Genomic DNA, 15,796 nt, shown 5'->3' on the forward strand with positions numbered 1-15,796 from the left:
CCCTCCATCCCTCTCTCTTCTGTTGTTCCTCCGCTTTCCCCTTCTTCTTGTTTCTTCCCCTCCCTTTCCCCCCTTTCTCTCCTTTTTTCCCCCCCTCTTCTTTCTTCTTCCCTTCCCTCCCTTTTTTCTCCTCCCCCCCCCCCCCCTCTTTGGGCCCCCTTTTTCCTCATTCCCTCCTTTCCCTCTTCTTTTTTCCGCCCCCTTTTTCTCTCCCTCCTCCCCATCTCCTTTTCCCTCCTTCTCCCCCTCCCTTCCCTCTTCATCCCCTCCCATTTCACCTCTTCCCCCCTCTCCAAGATCCCTGTAGGTACCCCCCTCCTCCTCTCTCTGGTCCTGCCATCCCTCCCCTTCCTTCCCTTTGACTCCACTCCCTCCCTTCCCTCCCCTCCCCTTCTTCTCCTTTCCCCCTCCTCCCCCTTTATTCTCCCTCCACCTTTCCCCCTTCCTCCTCTAATCTCCCCTTCTCCTTCCTCCCTCTCCCTCCTTTCCCCTCTCCCTCCTCTTTCCGACCCTTCCTCTTCCCCCCTTTTTGATCCTCTTCCTCCCCCTCTTTTCTCTCCTTCCTCTCTTCTCCTTCCCCTTCCCTTTTTTCTCTCTCTCCCTCTCTCCTCTTCTCTTCCTCCTCTCCTCCCCTTCCTCTTCCTCTCTCCGCTTCCCTCTCCCATCCTCCCCCTCCCCCTCTCTCTCTTTTCCCCTCTCCCCCCTCCCTTCCCTTCCTCTTTCCCATTTACACCTCCTCTCTATCTCCCCTCTCCCCTTCTTTTCTCCACCTTCTTCTTCTTTCCTCTCGTCCTCATCTTCCTCTCCTCCCTCTCTCTCCCCCTTTTTTTTCTTCCTTCTCTCTCCTTCTCTCTTTTCCTTTCGCCCCCTTCTCTTTTTTGTCCTTCTCCTATCCCTTCTTCCTTTCTCCTTTTCCTCTCCCTCACCCCTCCTCCCCCCCTCTCCCCCCCACCTTCCCTTTCCCTTCTTCCCTCTCTTTCCCTTCTCTTTTACTCCCCCCCCCCCCCCTCTCCCCTCTCCTCTCTTCCCCCCTCCCCCTCCCTCCCTCCCCCCCTCCCCCCTCTTCTCTATCCTCCTTCTCCTCTCTCCCTCCCTCTTTCTCCCCTCTTACTCTCCTCCCTCTCCTCTCTCCCCCCCCCTTTCTTCCCTTTTCCCTCCCTCCTTTTCACTCTCTCCACTCCTCTCCTCTCCTCTCCTTCCCTCCTCTCTTCTCTCTCTTCACCCCCCCTTTCTCACACTACCCTCTCTCCTTCTCCACCCTCCTCCTCTCCCTCTCCTCTCCCCCTCCTCCTCCTTCCTCTCCTCCTCCATCCCCCTTTTCTCCTCTCCCCTCCCTTTCCCATCCCTCTCCTCTCTCCCCCTTTTAACCCTCCTTCCCCCTCCTCCCACTTTTTTTTCCTCCTTCTTCCCCTCTCCCCCTCCCTCCTCTCCTTCCTCTCTCCATCCCTCTCTCCTCGCCTCCCCTCCCCTCTCCTTCTCCCCAAATACTCCTCTCCTCTCCCCATTCCCCTTTTCCCCCCCTCAGCTCTTTAGTCCCTTCTTTCCTCCATCCTTTCCTCTATCTCTCCTCTCCTCTCCATCCCTTCTCTCCTCTCCCTCCTTTTCATCTCCCTGTCACCTCATCCTTCCCCTCTCCCCCCTCCCTCCTCCTCCCTCTCTCTCTCCTTCCCATCCTCTCTTTCCCTCCTCCCTCTCCTTCCTCTCTCCTCTCCCCCTCTCTCATCCTACCCCATCCTTCTCACCGCCCTCTCTCTCCCTTCTCCCTCCCCATCCCATCCTCTCTCCCCCTCTCCTCCTTTTCTTCCTTTTCTCCTCTCCTGCACCTCTATCTCCCCCTCTTTCCCTCTCCTCCCACACCTCTCCTCTCCCCTATTCTCCTCTCCCCCTTCTCCATTTATCTCCCCTCCTTCACCCTCTCTCTTCCACTTTCCCTCCCTCTTCTGTCCCCTCCTTTTCCCCCTTCCTCCCCCTCCTTTCTCCCCTCTTTTCCTTCCATTCGCACCCTATCTCCTCCCCTCTCCTCCCCTCTCCTCCCTCCCCTCTTTTCCCTCCTTTCTTTCCCTCCTCTCTCCTTTTTCCCTCCTCTCCTCCTCAATCCTTCATTTATCTCTCGATCTCCCTCTCCCCCCTCTCCTCTCATCCTCCCTCTCCTTTACCCCTCCTCTCCCTGATGTTTTCCATCTCCCTCCCTCTCTCCCCCCTCTCTTTCCACTCCTCCCCTTTCTTCCCTCCCTCTCCTCCCTCTCTTTCACCTCCCCCTTCCACCCCTCTCCTCTCCCCTCTTTCTCCTCCTCCTCCTTCTCGCCTCCTCTCTCTCCTCCACCTCTCTTCCCCTCTTTTTCTCCCATTCTATCAGAGCTCCCTTTTTTCTTTCCTCCTTCCCTCCCCTCTCCCTCCTCCTCCTCTAGTCCTCCTCTCCCCCTCTTTCCCCATTTTCCTCCCCTCCTTTTCCTTTTTTTCCTCTCCCCTTCCACTCCCTTTTTCTCCCTCCCTCCCCCTATCTCCTCTCCTCTCCTCTCACTCCCCTCTTCCTTTTTTTCATCCTCTCAGCTTCCTTTTCTCCCTTTTCCACTCCCCTTTTCCCCTCCCCTCCCCTTTCCACCTTCACTCCTTCCCTCTCCTCCCCCCCTCCTCTCCCCTCCTCTCTCTCCTCCCCTCTCTCCTCTCCTCCTCCCCTCTTCCTCTCCTTTCCTTCCCTCCCTCTCCTCTTCCTTTCCTTCCTTCCATCCCTTTCCTCTCCCTCTTCTCCTCCTTTCCCTTCCCCTCCCCCTCTCCCTCTCCTCTCCTCTCTCTCCCTTTCCCTCCCCCCCACTCTCCTCTCTCTCCCTCTATCTCTCTCTCTCCCTCTCTCCTCTCCCCCCTTCTCTCCCTCCACTCTTTCGGCGCCGCCGCCATTTTCTCACCCTTGTTGTTGTTGATCTTCCCCCCGATCCAACGCGCTGACGTGTATCACGTCACCTAGCGTCACGTCACGTCACCTAGCGTCACGTCACGGCCGCCATTTGTCAATGCAAAAATGTGTGTATATATATATATATGTATGTGTATATATGTATATATATATATGTGTGTATATATATGGGTATATGTGTGTATATATATATGTGTGTATATGTATATATATATATGTGTATATGTGTATATATATGTGTGTGTATATATATGTGTGTGTATATATATATATATGTGTGTGTATGCATATATATGTGTGTATATATATATATATGTGTGTATATGTGTATATATATGTATGTATATGTATATATATATGTGTATGTATATATATATATGTGTGTTTATGTATATATATATATGTATATATGTGTGTATATATATATATATATGTGTATATATGTGTGTGTATATATATATATATGTATATATATATATATATATATATATGTGTATATATGTATATATGTATGTATATATATATATGTATATATGTATGTGTATATATATATATGTGTATATATGTGTGTGTATATATATGTATGTGTATACATGTGTATATATTCAAGATTCAAAATTCAAGATAGATTTAATTGTCACATGTGCCAGATGGCACAGTGAAATGAATTCCCATACAGCCATACAATAAAAATAAACAGGACTCAACAGGGTCTTGGTGAGACCACACATGGAGTATTGCGTACAGTTTTGGTCTCCAAATCTGAGGAAGGACATTATTGCCATAGAGGGAGTACAGAGACGGTTCACCAGACTGATTCCTGGGATGTCAGGACTGTCTTATGAAGAAAGACTGGATAGACTTGGTTTGTACTCTCTAGAATTTAGAAGATTGAGGGGGGATCTTATAGAAACGTACAAAATTCTTAAGGGGTGGACAGGCTAGATGCAGGAAGATTGTTCCCGATGTTGGGGAAGTCCTGGACAAGGGGTCACAGCTTAAGGATAAGGGGGAAATCCTTTAGGGCCAAGATGAGGAAAACTTTTTTCACACAGAGAGTGGTGAATCTCTGGAACTCTCTGCCGCAGAGGGCAGTTGAGGCCAGTTCATTGACTATATTTAAGAGGGAGTTAGATGTGGCCCTTGTGGCTAAAGGGATCAGGGGGTATGGAGAGAAGGCAGGTACAGGATACTGAGTTGGATGATCAGCCACGATCATATTAAATGGCGAATGGTGCAGGCTCGAAGGGCCGAATGGCCTCTACTCCTGCACCTATTTTCTATGTTGCTATGTTTCTATATACACACATGAATAAATAAACTGATAAAGAGCAAATAACAGACAGTGGTTATTAATGTTCAGAGTTTTGTCCGAGCCAGGTTTAATAGCCTGATGGCTGTGGGGAAGTAGCTATTCCTGAACCTGGACGTTGCAGTCTTCAGGCTCCTGTACCTTCTACCTGATGGTAGCAGGGAGATGAGTGTGTGGCCAGGATGGTGTGTGGGTCCTTGATGATACTGCCAGACTTTTTGAGGCAGCGACTGCGATAGATCCCCTCGATGGAAGGAAGGTCAGAGCCGATGATATACAGGTGCGCTCCTCCTTTTTTCTCTCCTTTTTTCTCTTTCCCATTATCCCAGAGTTTTGTGTTTAGGAAGTGTTGGTTTAGGGAGTCTGGTGATGTGCACCTGCCCAAGGAAATAACTGAAAGTCATTAAGTTTCACCAGGCAGTAGAACCTCTCTCTCCCTCCATTCTCTTTTTATTTTTCTCATTCTTTCTTTCCCTCTCTCCATTATTTCTCTCCCTCCCTCTGTCATTTATCTCTTTCTTTTTCTCATTATTTCTTTCCCTCCATCCATCCCTCATTTCTCTCTTTCTTTTTCTCATTATTTTTTTCCCTCCATCCCTCTCTCCCTTCCTCTCTTTCATTTTCCCATTTTATAATTTTATATGTTTCCATAAGATTCCCCCTCATCCTTCTAAACTCCAGTGAATACAAGCCTAGTCCAAACGCTTAATAATCTTATATGTTTCAATAAGATTCCCTCTCATCCTTCTAAACTCCAGAGTATACAAGCCCACAGCCGCTCCATTCTCTCAGCATCTGACAGTCCCGCCATCCCGGGAATTATAATTTCATATGTTTCTATAAGACCCCCCCACTCATCCTTCTAAACTCCAGTGAATACAAGCCTAGTCTTTTCAATCTTTCCTCATATGACAGTCCCGCCATCCCAGGGATCGATCTGGTGAACCTACGCTGCACTGCCTCGATCACAAGGACGTCCTTCCTCAAATTAGGAGACCATTGGGAACATGTTTCCTGCCTCTAGTGTGTCCAAACCCTAAACAATCTTATATGTTTCAATAAGAATCCCTCTCATCCTTCTAAACTCCACAGAGTGTACAAGCCCAGCCGCTCCACATTCTCTCAGCATTTGACAATCCCGCCATCCCGGGAATTAACCTGGTGAACCTACGCTGGGCTCCCTCAATAGCAAGAATAAAACTGACTGAACGTACCTTACGCAGAAGATTTCGTCAATCCATCAGCTGAAAAAAAAAAACATGAAGTACAAGTTCAGTTTATTGTCACGTGTACCAAGGAACAGTTGAAGGGAAGGAAATAGACGACGTTTCCGGTCTGAAGAAGGGTCTCGACCCAAAACGTCACCTATTCCTTTTTCATCACAGATCCTGCAGCCCTGCCCCGCTGAGTTACTCCAGCTTTTTGCATCTATATTCGAACCTATATACATAGCAAAAGGATTTGAGTGTTGGAGCAGGGAGGTTCTACTGCAGTTGTACAGGGTCTTGGTGAGACCACACCTGGAGTATTCCGTACAGTTTTGGTCTCCTAATCTGAGGAAGGACATTCTTGCCATAGAGGATTTGAGTCTAGGAGCAGGGAGGTTCTACTGCAGTTGTACAGGGTCTTGGTGAGACCACACCTGGAGTATTGTGTACAGTTTTGGTCTCCTAATCTGAGGAAGGACATTCTTGCCATAGAGGATTTGAGTATAGGAGCAGGGAGGTTCTACTGCAGTTGTACAGGGTCATATTGCCATAGAGGGAGTACAGAGAAGGTTCACCAGACTGATTCCTGGGATGGCAGGACTTTCATATGAAGAAAAAGACTGGATAGACTCGGTTTGTACTCGCTAGAATTTAGAAGATTGAAGGGGGGATCTTATAGAAACTTACAAAATTCTTAAGGGGTTGGACAGGCTAGATGCAGGAAGATTGTTCCCGATGTTGGGGAAGTCCAGGACAAGGGGCCACACACACAAGTTTAAGGGGGAAATCTTTTAGGACCGAGATGAGAAAAACATTTTTTTTCACACACAGAGAGTGGTGAATCTGTGGAACTCTCTGCCACAGAAGGTAGTTGAGGCCACACAGTTCATTGGCTATGTTTAAGAGGGAGTTAGATGTGGCCCTTGTGGCTAAAGGGATCAGGGGATGGAGAGAAGGCAGGTACAGGATACTGAGTTGGATGATCAGCCATGATCGTGTTGAATGGCGAATGGTGCAGGCTCGAAGGGCCGAAAGGCCTCTACTCCTGCACCTAGTGTCTATGTTTCTATGTTTCTAAGTCTATTCCTGTGTCTTGTATTACCTGAATCTCCGCTGGAATCTGAGCTGTTGGACGTATTAGAGTGCACACTCCCACCGCATGTGTAGGATCGGCATAACCCAGTCTCCTTATTGAAGCCTACTGTGGAAAGAGCAAAGTCACATTGTATTGCATTTCATTTATTACTGTCATAGAAACATAGACAATAGGTGCAGGAGTAGAGGCCATTCGAGCCTGCACCATCCGCCATTCAATACGATCACGGCTGATCATCCAACTCAGTATCCTGTACCTGCCTTCTCTCCATACCCCCTGATCCCTTTAGCCACAAGGGCCACATCTAACACCCTCTTACAGCAGGCAGTAAAGAAAGCAAATGGTATGTTAGCTTTCATTGCAAAAGGATTTGAGTATAGGAGCAGGGAGGTTCTACTGCAGTTGTACAGGGTCTTGGTGAGACCACACCTGGAGTATTGCATACAGTTTTGGTCTCCAAATCTGAGGAAGGACATTATTGCCATAGAGGGAGTGCAGAGACGGTTCACCAGACTGATTCCTGGGATGGCAGGACTGTCTTATGAAGAAAGACTGGATAGACTTGGTTTATACTCTCTAGAATTTAGGAGATTGAGAGGGGATCTTATAGAAACTTACAAAATTATTAAGGGGTTGGACAGGCTACATGCAGGAAGATTGTTCCCGATGTTGGGGAAGTCCAGGACAAGGGGTCACAGCTTAAGGATAAGGGGGAAATCCTTTAAAACCGAGATGAGAAGAACTTTCTTCACACAGAGAGTGGTGAATCTCTGGAACTCTCTGCCACAGAGGGTAGTTGAGGCCAGTTCATTGGCTATATTTAAGAGGGAGTTAGATGTGGCCCTTGTGGCTAAGAGGATCAGGGGGTATGGAGAGAAGGCAGGTACGGGATACTGAGTTGGATGATCAGCCATGATCATATTGAATGGCGGTGCAGGCTCGAAGGGCCGAATGGCCTCTACTCCTGCACCTAATTTCTATGTTTCTATGTTAAATATAGCCAATGAATTGTGGTGGCCTCAACTACCTTCTGTGGCAGAGAATTCCACAGATTCACCACTCTCTGTGTGTGAAAAAAAATGTTTTTCTCATCTCATCTCAGTCCTAAAAGATTTCCCCCTTATCCTTAAACTGTGTGTGTGTGGCCCCTTGTTCTGGACTTCCCCAACATCGGGAACAATCTTCCTGCATCTAGCCTGTCCAACCCCTTATGAATTTTGGGGGAGTCCAGAACCAGGGGCCACAGTTTAAGAATGACAAATAAATTGAATCTTGAATCTTGAATCTTGAGAATAAGGGGTCGGCCATTTAGAACGGAGACGAGGAAACACTTTTTCACACAGAGTTGTGAGTCTGTGGAATTCTCTGCTTCAGAAGGCGGTGGAGGCCGGTTCTCTGGGTGCTTTCAAGAGAGAGCTAGATAGGGCTCTTAAAGATAGCGGAGTCAGGGGATATGGGGAGAAGGCAGGAACGGGGTACTGATTGGGGATGATCAGCCACGATCACATTGAATGGCAGTGCTGACTCGAAGGGCCGAATGGCCTCTACTGCACCTAGTGTCTGTTGTCTATTGTCTAATTTGTGGAGACCAAATCACGGGATGGATTTAAGAGAATTAGATAGAGCTCTAGGGGCTAGTGGAGTCAAGGGATGTGGGGAGAAGGCAGGCACGGGTTATTGATTATGGATGATCAGCCATGATCGCAATGAATGGCGGTGCTGGCTCGAAGGGCCGAATGGCCTCCTCCTGCACCTATTTTCTATGTTTCGATGTTTCTGATGGAAGATGGGGTGGTATATTATGCTTGTATAAAAGCTATTGAGACTTTTGGCTCACCTGTTGGAGTAACACCTGACTTCGTTCCACCTGTGCAAAGAAGTAAAGAGAATACATATTTCGTATCAATATTGAAACAAGCTCCTCAAGTTCCTATTAAATCTTCCCCCCCCTCACGTTAAACCTGCAGTATGACGTTTAGTTCTTAATTCCCCTACTCTGGGCAAAAGAACTGTGCGTCTACCCGATCTATTCCTCTCATGAGCTTATACACCTCCATAAATTTACTCCGTATCAAGTAAGCATGCAGGTACAGCAGGCAGTGAAGAAAGCCAATGACCTGTTGGCCTTTATAACTAGAGGAGTTGAGTACAGGAGCAAAGAGGTCCTTCTGCAGTTGTACAGGGCCCTGGTGAGACCATACCTGGAGTATTGTGTGCAGTTTTGGCCTGTTGGCTTTCATAACAAGAGGAGTTGAATACAGGAGCAAAGAGGTCCTTCTGCAGTTGTACAGGGCCCTGGTGAGACCACACCTGGAGTATTGTGTGCAGTTTTGGTCAGAACAAGAGGAGTTGAGTATAGGAGCAAAGAGGTCCTTCTGCAGTTGTACAGGGCCCTGGTGAAACCACACCTGGAGTATTGTGTGCAGTTTTGGCCCATTGGCCTTCATAACAAGAGAAGTCGAGTATAGGAGCAAAGAGGTCCTTCTGCAGTTGTACAGGGCCCTGGTGAGACCACACCTGGAGTATTGTTTTGGTCATAACAAGAGGAGTTGAGTACAGGAGCAAAGAGGTCCTTCTGCAGTTGTACAGGGCCCTGGTGAGGCCACACCTGGAGTATAGTGTGCAGTTTTGGTCTGCTAATTTGAGGAAGGACATCAGGGACCTGTACAACTGCTGAAGGACCTCTTTGCTCCTATATTCGACTCCTCTTGTTATAAAGGCCAACACGCCATTGGCTTTCTTCACTGCCTGCTGCACCTGCATGCTTACTTTCATAGACTGATGTACAAGGACCCCCAGATCCCCTTTTCCCAACTTCCCAATTTAGATAGTAGACTTAACCTACCATGTAAGAGCCAGCAATGAATCACCGTGGCCACCACCGATGCGGAGATTCCCAGTATTCCCATTACACTTCCGATGATAATCAAGGCTTCATTCGACACTGCCAGGTTGCGTTCTGTTGAGAAGACACTTTGTGAAGTGCAAATAACTATTCAGTTAGAGTTTCGAGATACAGCAAGAGTTTCGAGATACGCCCCAGAATTTAGATAGTCTGGCACATTGGCCTTCTTCAATTCCTGGACCAGAACACCGATGCAATTATCAAGAAAGCACATCAGCGCCTCTACTTCCTGAGAAGATTACGGAGAGTCGGTTTGTCGAGGAGGACTCTCTCGAACTTCTACAGGTGCACAGTAGAGAGCATGCTGACCAGTTGCATCGTGGCTTGGTTCGGCAATTTGAGCGCCCTGGAGAGGGAGAGACTACAAAAAGTAGTAAACACTGCCCAGTCCATCATCGGCTCTGACCTTCCTTCCATCGAGGGGATTTATCGCAGTCGCTGCCTCAAAAAGGCTGGCAGTATCATCAAGGACCCACACACCATCCTGGCCACACACTCATCTCCCTGCTACCTTCAGAAGAAGGTACAGGAGCCTGAAGACCGCAACGTCCAGGTTCAGGAATATCTACTTCCCCACAGGTTCAGGAATAGCTACTTCCCCACAGCCATCAGGCTATTAAACCTGGCTCGGACAAAACTCTGATTATTAATAGCCCATTATCTGTTATTTGCACCTTATCAGTTTATTTATTCATGTGTGTGTATATATTTATATCATGGTATATGGACACACTGATCTGTTCTGTAGTAAATGCCGTCTATGTTCTGTTGTGCTGAAGCAAAGCAAGAATTTCATTGTCCTATACAGGGACACATGACAATAAACTCCCTTATCTGGATGAGGGAATTGAAGGCAATATCTCCAAGTTTGCAGATGACACGAAGCTGGGGGGCAGTGTTAGCTGTGAGGAGGATGCTAGGAGACTGCAAGGTGACTTGGATAGGCTGGGTGAGTGGGCAAATGTTTGGCAGATGCAGTATAATGTGGATAAATGTGAGGTTATCCATTTTGGTGGCAAAAACAGGAAAGCAGACTATTATCTAAATGGTGGCCGACTAGGAAAAGGGGAGATGCAGCGAGACCTGGGTGTCATGGTACCCCAGTCATTGAAAGTAGGCATGCAGGTGCAGCAGGCAGTGAAGAAAGCGAATGGTATGTTAGCTTTCATAGCAAAAGGATTTGAGTATAGGAGCAGGGAGGTTCTACTGCAGTTGTACAGGGTCTTGGTGAGACCACACCTGGAGTACTGCGTACAGTTTTGGTCTCCAAATCTGAGGAAGGACATTATTGCCATAGAGGGAGTGCAGAGAAGGTTCACCAGACTGATTCCTGGGGTGTCAGGACGGTCTTATGAAGAAAGACTGGATTGACTTGGTTTATACTCTAGAATTTAGGAGACTGAGAGGGGATCTTATAGAAACTTACAAAATTCTTAAGGGGTTGGACAGGCTAGATGCAGGAAGATTGTTCCCGATGTTGGGGAAGTCCAGGACAAGGGGTCACAGCTTAAGGATAAGGGGGGAAATCCTTTAAAACCGAGATGAGAAGAACTTTTTTTCACACAGAGAGTGGTGAATTCTCTGGAACTCTCTGCCGCAGAGGGTAGTCGAGGCCACAGTTCATTGGCTATATTTAAGAGGGAGTTAGATGTGGCCCTTGTGGCTAAGGGGATCAGGGGGTATGGAGAGAAGGCAGGTACGGGATACTGAGTTGGATGATCAGCCATGATCATATTGAATGGCGAATGGTGCAGGCTCGAAGGGCCGAATGGCCTCTACTCCTGCACCTAATTTCTATATTTCTATGTTTCTAAACTCTCTTGAGTCTTGAGTATTCTGGCACTGTGTCGATCGTCAGGCCTGCTGTGATCTTTTCACGAATATGTATCACTTACCTAGAGGTATGAAGAGCTTCCCCTTGAGGGCCTCGTGTTCCACTTGACAGACGTACGTCCCGCGATGGCCGTTTAGCGGGAGCACGCTCCTGACTTGGAAAGTCCCGTCCCTTTGAGGGACCACGTCGACAGTCTCCTGCCCCTTCTTCACCAGCTCTCCGTCTCTGACCCAGCTCACATTGACGTGGCGGGGGAAGAACCCACTCGCCTGGCACACCAGGTAGCCTTGTGCCAGCCTCCTCCGGGTGTAAGCCCTGGTGTAGGTCGGAGCTGCACAAACATCGGGGGGGAACGAGGCACAGGTTGAAAGCAGCTTGGATTAGAGACACAGAGAAACATAGACAATAGGTGCAGGAGTAGAGGCCATTCGGCCCTTCGAGCCAGCACCGCCATTCAATGTGATCATGGCTGATCATCCCCAATCAGTACCCCGTTCCTGCCTTCTCCCCACATCCCCTGACTCCGCTATCTTTAAGAGCCCTATCTAGCTCTCTCTTGAAAGCATCCAGAGAACATGCCTCCACCGCCCTCTGAGGCAGAGAATTCCACAGACTCACAACTCTCTGTGAGAAAAAGTGTTTCCTCGTCTCCGTTCTAAATGGCTTACTCCTTATTCTTAAACTGTGTGTGTGTGTGGCCCCTGGTTCTGGACTCCCCCAACATCGGGAACATGTTTCCTGCCTCTAGCGTGTCTCCAGGTGTGGTCTCATATCTTATAGAAACTTACAAAATTCTTAAAGGGTTGGACAGGCTAGATGCAGGAAGATTGTTCCCGATGTTGGGGAAGTCCAGAACAAGGGGTCACAGTATAGGGGACCAAAACTGTACGCAATACTCCAGGTGTGGTCTCACCAAGACCCTGTACAACTGCAGTAGAACCGAGTCTATCCAGTCTTTCTTCATATCGAGAGCCTGCTGACATACTGCATTACAGCATGGTATGGCAGCTGCACCATGGCAGACAGGTAGAGGCTTCAGAGGGTAACCAGGTCAGCGCAGAGGATCATTGGCTGCCCTCTCCCCTCCCTGATGGACATCTACACCTCCCGCTGCCTTAGCAGGGCAAAGAAGATCATCAAAGACAGCTCCCATCCTGCGTTTGGACTGTTCGACCTGCTGCCCTCTGGAAGGCGCTATAGGTGCATCAAATCCAGGACAAACAGACTCAGGAATAGTTGCTTTCCGAGAATTATATCTACCATAAATTCAAATTCACACATGCACTGACTACAACGCCCAACACGGACTTCCATCTGTATATATGTATATATGAATGTAGCGCCGCAGAATTTGTGCACCTATATTCCCCCCCCCCCCCCATCTCCCTTCCGTTTTTTGTTTTTTCTGTTTCTTGTTTTTTGTGCTAAATTGTATGTATGCACTGAGTACGAGCAGCTTTCAGTTTCACTGTACATGTATAGTGACAATAAATGGCATATCTAAATATCTAAATATGAAAGTCCTGACGTCCCACCCTGACTTGACTTGAACGGGGTGAGGAGGGAAAGACAGGTGGACAAAAATGCTGGAGAAACTCAGCGGGTGAGGCAGCATCTATGGGACACCGACCTCTCCTCTCCTGGGTGACGTTGGTGAGGGCAGCCAGGCGTTTGATTTTATCGCAGAGAACGGACACCAGTTGGGGGACGGCCTTCACGAAGTGGGGGTTGGCGTTGCGCCCGTTTACCAGCGACTGGGCGTAGGGCTGGGTGGCGATGAACGACATGTTGCCCAGCTGGTAGTACACGATGGTCTCTCCATCGTAGCCGTCTACCCAAAGCACGACCGTCTGCTGACCCCGCTGTCTGCAGCCACAAAGCTGGTGCATAACATGCAGGCCTGCAACGAAACACAACACAATCTTACTTAGTTCACGGGCTCGTAAGATGTGTAAGAAAGTGCCGGTAAAATCGAAGGTATAACTACTGGCTGCTAACAAGTGCTTACAGTGGCAGTTAACAAATTGATCGGCACAAAATACAGGAGTAACTCAGCGGGTCAGGCAGCATCTCGCGAAACATGTTCCCGATGTTGGGGGAGTCCAGAACCAGGGGCCACACACATACACACAGTTTAAGAATAGGATTGAGGAAAGATTGAAAAGACTCGGCTTGACTTCAGAATGAAAAGACAGAAGTTTAGGGGTAACATGTTTAGGGAACTTCTTTACTCAGAGAGTGGTAGCGGTGTGGAATGAGCTTCCGGTGGAAGTGGTGGAGGCAGGTTCGTTGGTATCATTTAAAAATAAATTGGATAGGAATATGGATGAGAAGGGAATGGAGGGTTATTGAAAGTAGTCATTGAAAGTAGGCATGCAGGTGCAGCAGGCAGTGAAGAAAGCGAATGGTATGTTAGCTTTCATTGCAAAAGGATTTGAGTCTAGGAGCAGGGAGGTTCTACTGCAGTTGTACAGAGACCACACCTGGAGTATTGCGTACAGTTTTGGTCTCCAAATCTGAGGAAGGACATTATTGCCATAGAGGGAGTGCAGAGACGGTTCACCAGACTGATTCCTGGGATGTCAGGACTGTCTTATGAAGAAAGACTGGATAGACTTGGTTTATACTCTCTAGAATTTAGGAGACTGAGAGGGGATCTTATAGAAACTTACAAAATTCTTAAGGGGTTGGACAGGCTAGATGCAGGAAGATTGCTCCCGATGTTGGGGAAGTCCAGGACAAGGGGTCACAGCTTAAGGATAAGGGGGTAATCCTTTAAAACTGAGATGAGAAGAACTTTTTTCACACACAGAGTGGTGAATCTCTGGAACTCTCTGCCACAGAGGGTAGTTGAGGTCACAGTTCATTGGCTATATTTAAGAGGGAGTTAGATGTGGCCCTTGTGGCTAAGGGGATCAGGGGTTATGGAGAGAAGGTAGGTATGGAATACTGAAATGGATGATCAGCCATGATCATATTGAATGGCGGTGCAGGCTCGAAGGGCCGAATGGCCTCTACTCCTGCACCTAATTTCTATGTTTCTATGTTTCTATGTTAACAAATCGTTCGGCACAAAATACAGGAGTAACTCAGCGGGTCAGGCAGCATCTCGCGAAACATGTTCCCGATGTTGGGGGAGTCCAGAACCAGGGGCCACACACACACACACACAGTTTAAGAATAAGGGGTTTAAGAATAACAATGCGGAAAGATTGAAAAGACTAGGCTTGACTTCAGAATTAAGGGACAGAAGTTTAGGGGTAACATGAGGGGGAACTTCTTTACTCAGAGAGTGGTAGCGGTGCGGAATGAGCTTCCAGTGGAAGTGGTGGAGGCAGGTTCGTTGGTATCATTTAAAAATAAATTGGATAGGCATATGGATGAGAAGGGAATGGAGGGTTATGGTATGAGTGCAGGCAGGTGGGACTAAGGGGAAAAAGTTGTTCAGCACGGACTTCTAGGGCCGAGATGGCCTGTTTCCGTGCTGTAATTGTTATATGGTTATATGGTATTCACTGGAGTTTAGAAGGATTAGGGGACTGAGATGGATGATCAGCCATGATCATATTGAATGGCGAATGGTGCAGGCTCGAAGGGCCGAATGGCCTCTACTCCTGCACCTAATTTCTATGTTTCTATGAACGAGGTCTGATTAACACGTTGGCCGGGCTCACCTCAACGGAGCTGCAGGTCTAATAGACACAGGACAGAAGAAGTAGAAGGAACAACTCACCACTTTGATTGCTGGCAAACGCATCTACGATCGAAACAAACGCATGAAGAATGGCCACGAGAGTCCCTCTCATCTTCAGGAGCAGCAAAGGATTCTCGATCAGCCCGAGTCGACTGGGAACGTGAATGAACTGAGACGGGAGTTTCAGATAGAAGCAACGTAAACAACTCCACCCACTTGAAACAGACACCAGACTGTTTGGCAATAAATCTGTGACGGGAAATGTACGTCCTGCCTGTGGGCGGGGCGGTGAGGAGTGAACGCAGATTTGAGTCTAGGAGCAGGGAGGTTCTACTGCAGTTGTACAGGGTCTTGGTGAGACCACACCTGGAGTATTGCGTGCAGTTTTGGCCTGTTGGCCTTCATCACAAGAGGAGTCGAATATACGAGTACGGGATACTGAGTTGGATGATCAGCCATGATCATATTAAATGGCGGTGCAGGCTCGAAGGGCCGAATGGCCTACTCCTGCACCTAATTTCTATGTTTCTATAGGAGCAAAGAGGGGTCCTTCTGCAGTTGTACAGGGCCCTGGTGAGACCACACCTGGAGTATGGAGTACAGTTTTGCTCTCCAAATCTGAGGAAAGACATTCTTGCCATAGAGGGAGTACAGAGAAGGTTCACCAGACTGATTCCTGGGATGTCAGGACTTTCATATGAAGAAAGACTGGATAGACTCGGCTTGTACTCGCTGGAATTCAGAAGATTGAGGGGGGATCTTATAGAAACTTACAAAATTCTTAAGGGGTTGGACAGGCTAGATGCAGGAAGATTGTTCCCGATGTTGGGGAAGTC

The 15,796-nt window shown here is 48.0% G+C and overlaps 1 protein-coding gene across 1 annotated transcript; it reads right to left on the reverse strand.

Annotated features, from left to right (window-relative positions):
- Positions 1 to 4,572: 4,572 nt before the first annotated feature.
- LOC129715910 (major histocompatibility complex class I-related gene protein-like) lies at positions 4,573 to 15,195 on the reverse strand. The gene is made up of 8 exons (XM_055665796.1): positions 15,000 to 15,195; positions 12,897 to 13,166; positions 11,328 to 11,597; positions 9,373 to 9,486; positions 8,365 to 8,394; positions 6,534 to 6,632; positions 5,438 to 5,467; positions 4,573 to 4,600 (listed from the first exon to the last, which is right to left on the reverse strand). Exons 1-7 carry the CDS (start codon positions 15,070 to 15,072, stop codon positions 5,439 to 5,441), a joined length of 885 nt encoding a protein of 294 aa, XP_055521771.1. The 5' UTR covers positions 15,073 to 15,195; the 3' UTR covers positions 4,573 to 4,600; position 5,438.
- Between the last annotated feature and the right edge of the window lie 601 nt (positions 15,196 to 15,796).

Source organism: Leucoraja erinacea, unplaced genomic scaffold, assembly GCF_028641065.1.
Source record: "Leucoraja erinacea ecotype New England unplaced genomic scaffold, Leri_hhj_1 Leri_1503S, whole genome shotgun sequence".
NCBI lineage: Eukaryota > Metazoa > Chordata > Chondrichthyes > Rajiformes > Rajidae > Leucoraja > Leucoraja erinaceus.